Source organism: Cicer arietinum, chromosome 7 (genome assembly GCF_000331145.2).
Source record: "Cicer arietinum cultivar CDC Frontier isolate Library 1 chromosome 7, Cicar.CDCFrontier_v2.0, whole genome shotgun sequence".
Lineage (NCBI taxonomy): Eukaryota > Viridiplantae > Streptophyta > Magnoliopsida > Fabales > Fabaceae > Cicer > Cicer arietinum.
Window position 1 is genome coordinate 12,774,871 of NC_021166.2, and position 8,366 is coordinate 12,783,236.

The 8,366-nt window shown below is 28.5% G+C and overlaps 1 protein-coding gene across 1 annotated transcript; it reads right to left on the reverse strand.

The window, feature by feature from the left end:
- Positions 1-2,344: 2,344 nt before the first annotated feature.
- On the reverse strand, positions 2,345-5,372 carry LOC101504736 (NADH dehydrogenase [ubiquinone] iron-sulfur protein 4, mitochondrial). The gene is made up of 5 exons (XM_004509003.4): positions 5,167-5,372; positions 4,862-4,950; positions 4,315-4,444; positions 2,749-2,778; positions 2,345-2,620 (listed from the first exon to the last, which is right to left on the reverse strand). Exons 1-5 carry the CDS (start codon positions 5,314-5,316, stop codon positions 2,561-2,563), a joined length of 459 nt encoding a protein of 152 aa, XP_004509060.1. The 5' UTR covers positions 5,317-5,372; the 3' UTR covers positions 2,345-2,560.
- Positions 5,373-8,366: the final 2,994 nt, after the last annotated feature.

Below are 8,366 nucleotides of genomic sequence, written 5' to 3' on the forward strand. Positions count from 1 at the left end.
CAGGAATGGTAAAATAATATGTATTTGTAGATATCAATTCAAACTCGTTTGATTAAGGTGGAGAAAATTTATTTTAATTGAGTGTGGATACCGATTTTTTCAAAAATTAAAATTTGAGGTGCAAGGACGGGTTTGAGGGTGATCATATTCACCCTACATCCGTCTTGCAAGTAATATTATAATAACTTTTAAATTTTATATACATATACATATTGAATATATTTAATATTTTTTAAAATATTAAAATTTATAATTTTATCTATATAGAAAATATTTTTTAATTTTATTATTGTCTAATAATAATTATTTTATTATATTAATTATAATCGATATGATTTTAAAATTAATAACTTTATATATTTATATATATATTAATGGGTTTGTGGGTGGGGAAACCCGAAATTTGCATATATGGTTTAAATTTCACACTCCTATAAAACAAAGGTAGATGGAATTTTCTTCGATTAGTCAGGTGCGTGAATAGAGGAAGTAGCCTCTACCCCATTGTAAATTTCATCTTAAATATTTCGTTAACTAAAAGTGATATTGGAAAGGTATATAAATAATAGAAATTCATTTATGGATTAGATAAGTTTTTATTAATAAAGTTGTATGACAACTTGAATTGATAAAGATAAAAAATAGTGTGCACAAGATGGTTGGCTAGAGAATTTATTTTAATTTGGTTAAAGTATGTGAATGCATATTGTGCATAAAACTATATATTTTTGTCCACTCGTTTATGATAATTAGTTGTTTGAGCGATCAACTATCATATACAAGTAAAATAACTTTTAATATATTTTTCATTTATTGTTGTTCATACTCATTCTTTGATATGAAAATGTTCAAGGTTGCGTTTTTCCTTCATTTCAGACCTTAAATATCTCTTATATACAAATGATAGCTGCAATATATTCTCTCTGAGTACTATTATAAGAAGAAGAAAAATATTATTATAAGTAAAAATTAATTATTTTTATTTATTTAATGTTATTCTCTCTAACACAGCCTTCATTTAATTTAAAATATTGAGATTAAAATGCACTTTTAATTCAAGTTTTTCAATCTAACAATTTTGTCATCCTAGATTAAAAATTACATTTATAACCATTTAACTTTAACCCTATTTTTAAATAGTTAACGTTTTTATTTAATACTTATGTAGTGTTATATCTTTTATATGATTGTGTGGAATATAGAATTCATTTTTAAAAAAATTGTCAGTTTATTTTTTTAAATTACCAACTCGTTTTTTTTTACTTTTTTTTAATTGTCAACTCTTTTTTATTTTTAAAATAGTGTCACTTCATTTCTTAATTTTTATTAAACACTGTCAAGTTTTCTATTTTGACAGAAATTTTTAAAATAATTAAAAAAAATAAACTGACAACCTTAAAAAGATGAGTAAGAAATTTATATAAAAAAAATAAAGAGTAATAAAAGAGTTGGTAATTTAAAAGAAAAAAAATAAATGAACTATATAATTGAGTCACATCCCATCGATTCTTAACGTTGCCTAAACCATTTACACACATACATATTGATACACACATAATCAGAAGGACACAAATAATAATTTCTTATAAAATCAATTTGTAAAATGAATAATATTTTTTTTTATAAAATTTTATTGAACTATTTTTTATTAATATGAAGGAAAAAAATTTAATACACTCTCCACACTTAATATTATTGATTTTGACGCGTATATACGGTGGATGTAGATGATTAGATTGAATAGATTTTGATACCTTAGTCGGCCATAAGTTTTATATTAGATTTTAATATTTTTTATAAGTTTGTACGCTCGTTAATGTTAATTTTAATAAAAACATCATTTTAAAACAGACAATTGATTATGCTGTACAACACAATAGAGTCCTTAAGTTCTTACAAGACAATGTGTTTCTTTCTATGAATCAAATGTTACATTGGATAAGAAATTACATAAAAGAATCTATATGTTTTTCCAATTGAATTCACGTTATGTAATGCACCAGATGCATCGTATGTTTATAAAAGTGAGTAAGTATTATTTTTTTATATGTGCAGTGTAAATATTGCAAGCTTTAAATAATTGATATTACTATTACAGATTATGTTTCTGACTTCCTAACATAGTAGACCCTATGGAACTTAATCCACTAATCAAGCTCTTGGTCAATAATAACTTGACACAAACTATATCGATGGATGTTGAATTAATATCTGATTAGATCTAGTGCTGATGGAATATTGTTAGTATAGACTCTTTAGCAATGTATTTATTATACCATTCATTATGCTGTATAACACAATAGATCCTTAAAATATAAAATATTCAATTTCCCATGGATGGTAATTGATTGCGGAAGATCGTAGATCCATATTATCAATAGATGCAGGTGGATTGTTATCTACATCACAAAGGAAAGATAAGGCAATGGAAGATCAGTCCCATTTATTTTTAATTAGAATTTTGACATTTAAACCTCTTTTCCGAGAAAAGATGCAGAGAAAACAGCTTCACTAAGAAACTCCTTAAAAGATAAAACACATGAACAATACAAACAGAAAATCACTGTTCAGCAGTTTTAGGTGGACCCTTCCATTTAAAGTTGTCTGCATATGTCTTAACCTACAACCACGAGTAAAACGATTATCAGTTACCGCACAAAACCGGCACAAATAAAGTGGGAGATTAACTCATGCCACTGTTATTTAAGTTACTAAAATCACAATGAAAACCGGGAAAGATGTTCAAACCTTCAGCAATGGTGTGTGGTGCTTCTTGACCTGAAACCAGATCAAAGCATTTGTTAATGAAGAACATAACAGCCACCATAACAATAACCACTATTAGTTCTGTCAAAAAAAACTGTTAGCATATGCATATGTAGATAATATCTCATGATATCATTTGTTTGATTATTTAATTAGGATTAAGTATCTTCTACTATATCTTATCGCCACAAGTCAATCAATCTCAGAGTCTTTAGCTTCTGTTTCCTATTTCTTTGCTTTCCTACTTAAATCCTTATCAATGGATTACCATGCATTACCATCCTCTATAAATTATTCTGTCACTATTTTTATTGCAAACCAAAGTGATATTGAATCAAAAGAAATATAGAAGGAATCAATAGAATAGCGGTGTTATGTACTAATGAAAATTGAACAAAAGATGGGAATAAATTTTTCCGATATCAATGTCTCCCTTTTACAAAGGATCTGTCACCTTTCACTTACAAATTGTCAAATGTACTGAATGCCCTTTCACGAATCTGGTTTCCCCTATTTATCAAACCGATCCTCCTCTAGTCCTTTCTAACTAACCAGCTAATCTAACTAATGGTTTAACCAAATAGTTGTCCTTCTCATTGTAAATTACTCACAACAACAACCCCCAAAATCTACATTGTCGTGAAGATGGATATTCTCACTGATCATCAATGCAGTGCACCGTACTTCTGCTCTTGAAACTAAATGATCACTCAATCTTCTGCCAAGATAGTCAACCACAAACATTACCTAGCATCAGCTTTATCCAAAAATGACTTAAAGCACAACAACTCCTTAGATTAAACACCTTACGTCTATTGCACAAAAATCATATAGTAATGTTTATCCATCCAGTTGACTCTTTTCGATCACTAGCAAGCATTGACAGAAGAAGGCCTAACTTTTGGCCCTAGGCATTCTATAGATTGGGCTTTTGTTTCATATGAAGTTATGCACGCTACTTTCATCATAGTCCTAGATGTAGGATGGCTTGAGCATTAGTCCAAGACAAGCTCGGCCTTGTCTTTATTTGAATGCAAACCAACCCCCAACTTATGTTCTAGTCTTCTAGATGCAGCTTGAACTTACCAGTCCTAGTTCTGGATGCAGTGACCTGTCTCAGGCCATATCTATCCCTCATCTGTTTCTATTCCAGATGCAGTCTGACTCTCATGCACAAAATCATATACATAAATATGAACTTATCAAATGAACTTTTCTGTTTAGAACCAATACTTGAACGTCGAAACAAAGTTAAATGACTGACAAGCACAATTCATTGATAAACTCTCTCAATCATCTGAGAAACAAGATATGCGGGTTCTTGAAAGTTAGATTGCAAAGACAATATTGAAACCCTCATTCTAAAGATTGTGATTTTAAGTTATCATCCTAATTGAGGCATGAGAAATAGAAGGTGAAACACTCCACCTAATAATAACTTACTAATTTACTTTAATAAGAACATGTATGAATCATAACTAGAGCACTTTGAAGGCTTAGAAGACACAAAAGTTCTCAGTGACCTATATTTGAATAGTAAAAACATACCACATATTCCCAACCATGTCTCTCTGCAAATTCTTTTGCTGCTACTTCACTATCAAAACTCAAGGCAGAATCACCAACATGAGCGTATGGGTCCCCAGTGGATGTCCATCCCATTAGTGGATTTTCCCACCTATAGACATATTAGTTGAAAGTAACAATTAGTTGAGCCATTATTAATGAATACAAATTTAACAATATATACTCAGTAAAAAGAAAGTATAAATACAGGATAGTATACTGTAATTGCTAGTAACTCCATAAACTAATTAGAGACACCTAGAAAGAATCATAAAAGAAGTGAAATAACATAAAAGAATAAAAACCCATGAAAATTTCCACAGTCAATGATAGCATAAGTTTCGCTTTTAAGAATAAATTTCAATATGAAATTTGTCAAAGCTCAGGATATATTGACAACAGATATCCAGTTCAGACACATTAAACTCATTAATAATGAAGAATCTGAATTATACAACTCAGACAACAATGTCTAAACAAACAAGCAGTGAAAGTGAAAGAATGATGACAAAAAAGAGAGAGAAACTACTTTTGAGTTGATAAGAAGTTGATCCTCCATCTTCCAACGTTCCCAGATCCTTGTTGAGAAGCAGTTCTAGCAGGAGAGTAAATCAAAACCTGCAATCACAAATTAAGTACAACACAAATGCCTAATTGAGTTTCAATCGTTAACAAGAAAATGAAAGGAATCAAGTGATGCATCAAATCAAACAAGTCTTCAATTGAATCTAACTAAGCTAAAAAGATAAGAAAATTCGAAATATGTTTCACAACAAATGAACGAATAGGGTTTTCTAAACTTATTGTGCGTTATGTGGAATAAAAGCATGATACCCTCCTACGAAGGTGCTCCTGAGGGATTCCAGAAACTAATCCGATCTCGGCTGATTTGGCCTCGACCAATGCGTCGGTGGAGAATTGTCGGGCTAAGGTGGCGCGTAGGGGACCACAGCGACTCGCGGCGCGTTGCAGGATGTTCTTCATCTTTCGTTGGAAATTTTGATTCTGCGAAAAATACCAAGCCAAAATGAACCTCTCAAACCTTTCTCATTCATTTTGTTCCCCTATATTTTTAGCTTGGCCCTTTTACTTTTTGTATTTTACAAATATTCCCCTTTATAATAATAATAATAATAATAATAATTTGGATAAAATGTTTTATATTTTAATTTAACTGAATTTTTTTTTATATTGTTATGTTGAATTTAAATTTGAAATTTTATATTTGTGTTAGTTAATTGCGATAAAATTTATAACATTTTTTAAAACAAAACAAAAATGTTTATAAATCTATTGCTTTTTTATTTCTTTTTTTAAGTTTTTTGTTAAGAAATAATCTATATAAAAATTATAAAAGTGAAATATGTGATTGGGTAATTTAAAAAAATATATATTAAAGGTAAAAATGATATTCTATATGCTACACCGAAGCATGTTCCCTTTGAAAGAAAAATGTCGAGGCTAAAATTATTATATGTCCAGAACCGGTCTAAGGGTAAGGCCACCAAAGCAAGCACTTTAGATTTATCTAAAAAAACAAAATTTTTTACTTAAAAAAATGTCTCAAATATTTTTTTATCTATGAAAAAGGCCTCAGATTTTAATATTTTTAAAATTAATTTTGATAAAATTTTATATAAATTAAATAAAATATTTTGTTTTTATTACAAATTATTTAATATATACTTATATCAGTACAACTAAATTGGTTAATTAAAACAGTAGAAATGAGAGAAATATTAATTATAAATTGAATAATCATGAGATAAAAGGTGAGTACATCATTAATATGAGAAATACTAGTTATAAATGGAGAGATTATGAGATAAATAGTGAACATATTGTTAATATGAGTTACTTGAGTGCTAAAATATGGAAAATTTTACATGAGTGCTTGATGTTGCCGTATAATCGTTGAAATGTCTTATTTCATTATTTGAAAAATATAGAGAAAATAGATTTAAAAATGTCATTAATTTTGTTAAACAAAATTTATATAATTATTAAATAAAATATTAATAATTTATTTATTAAATTTTGAAAAGGTCTTATCTAATAATTTCGCTTTAGGCTTCATAACGTGTTGGGCCGGCCCTGTATATGTCCACATGCCACTTTCATTTTCTTGTATAATAAAAGGTATTATTGTAGTTATAAATGTGACACCAAATTATGGTATCCTCTTTATTATAAATAATGATAATAATTTTATAATACTATTTATAATTATTTTACATTTAATATATTTTTTAAATATATTTTTTAACACATTTTTTTATTGTGAAATTCATATGTGAGACACATAATTTAGTTGATCCTATTTAGATTTAATCAATCAAGAGGAGTATACTAATAAATGTGAGTTAAAGAATAGGTTAACATTCATTTAAGTTTTAGTCGATATACTCAACTTGTCTTTGGAAAAAAGATTTGTTTAGATTGTACCAATAAAATGCAAGATGCATGTAAAACAATAATGCACGTAAAAGAAGGTTTTATGGTTATTAAAGAAGAGATAATAGAGAAAATAAAATAAAATACAAAAGAATGAGAGAGAGAAAATTGAGAGAGATAGAGTTGTAAAAAGTGTTCCACATATTCTTGTAGCAAAAGATCATGATAATAACAAAGAAAACCAACATAATACATGAAATAAAAATGTCAATTTACGAGGGAAGAGGTTTGAAATGTAAATTAACTTTTTTGAAATTTTATGTTAATCTTAGTTGTGAAAACAGATAACATTATTGGTTATGAAAGCAAAAAATGAAGAATGTTATTGGTTAGTAATAAACACACAATTTTAAGTTATTTATCTCATTTAATAATCAAAAGACGGTAAATAAATATAGATAAGAGGAGAGAAATCACACATAAATTTATCTTAGTTCACTTAATCCGGGTTACGTTCAGTTCTCACAATTTGTGAGATTTTTCACTACGTGTTCAAACGAAAAACATTCTTGATTTTTACACCACCAGTTCAGATCAATCTTGATCTGTTACACAACTCTACATTTCTGCCCATAAAGTATTTCAATAGACTACCTTTCAACCTTTTGAGAGGATTTTTACACTTTACTTTTTATCATAAAAGGATTTTCTATAAACTACTCAAACTATTTTCAATACAATAGTCTTGAGTTTACACGATAACGATTTGAAGAGTTTTATCAGAATCTGAGAAAGTTCAACACTTGTTTGAGTTTAGATTCTTTTGACAGAGAAATACAGTAGAATAATTATAAGAATCAAATGAGAAAACATAATTGATTCTTGTGTGTGAGTGAGAGACTTTCGAGTGTATGATTGTAAGTAAGTGATGAATTGCTTTGCACTTGAAACTCTGATTTTTTTCTTTAGCTTGGAGTTTCTTTTATAGGCTTTAGTGAGGCTTATGACAGCTCATATGGCCGTCGGAAAATGGTCCAGCTGTCATGCGTCAGCTTATGGATAAGATCATATTTGAAACAAGAATGTTCTTGACTGAACATTCTTCATTTTTCTACTTTTGAAAAATGTTGATATGTAGCCTTTGTATTATCCATCATTGACGGTAATTCAGGGTCCTTTTATCACTTGTGCATATATCTCAGAGATAAAGTTGAAGTAACACTTCAAGAACATTCTTCGATCTTGCTAAAAAATCGGAGAATGATCTTTCTTGAATATGAAAAATAAACTTGTTTGATTCATCATGAGCCATATCTTTTATCCTTTGCATTTTGGAGTGATTCGTTGGCTGAGATGAAACATGTATTTTTCTTGGAAAATACTGATAACATGATTGTAAAATCTAGGAGCAATTTTTTCTTTAACAGAGGAGATCATTTGTTCTTGTTATTTTAGAACTGTAGAGAACGTTCTTTGTTTTTCAAACTTCTGTCAAGAACGTTCTTCGTTCTATCTTTGTATTTTTGATTCCTTTTCAACGTGATTTTTCTTGTAATGTTTGGTACCTATATTTGATTATTACACTCAAAAACACATGTTAAATTAACATATCATTTAGAATCATAAGTAACTTTTATTTG

Excerpts from the sequence above, each read along its gene's own strand:
- LOC101504736 (XM_004509003.4), bottom strand. The coding sequence starts at position 5,316 with ATGAAGAACATCCTGCAACGCGCCGCGAGTCGCTGTGGTCCCCTACGC. Across the intron at positions 4,445-4,861 it reads AACTTCTTATCAACTCAAAA|GTGGGAAAATCCACTAATGG; the intron begins GTAGTTTCTCTC and ends ATATGTCTATAG. Across the intron at positions 2,621-2,748 it reads ACCACACACCATTGCTGAAG|GTTAAGACATATGCAGACAA; the intron begins GTTTGAACATCT and ends TCGTGGTTGTAG.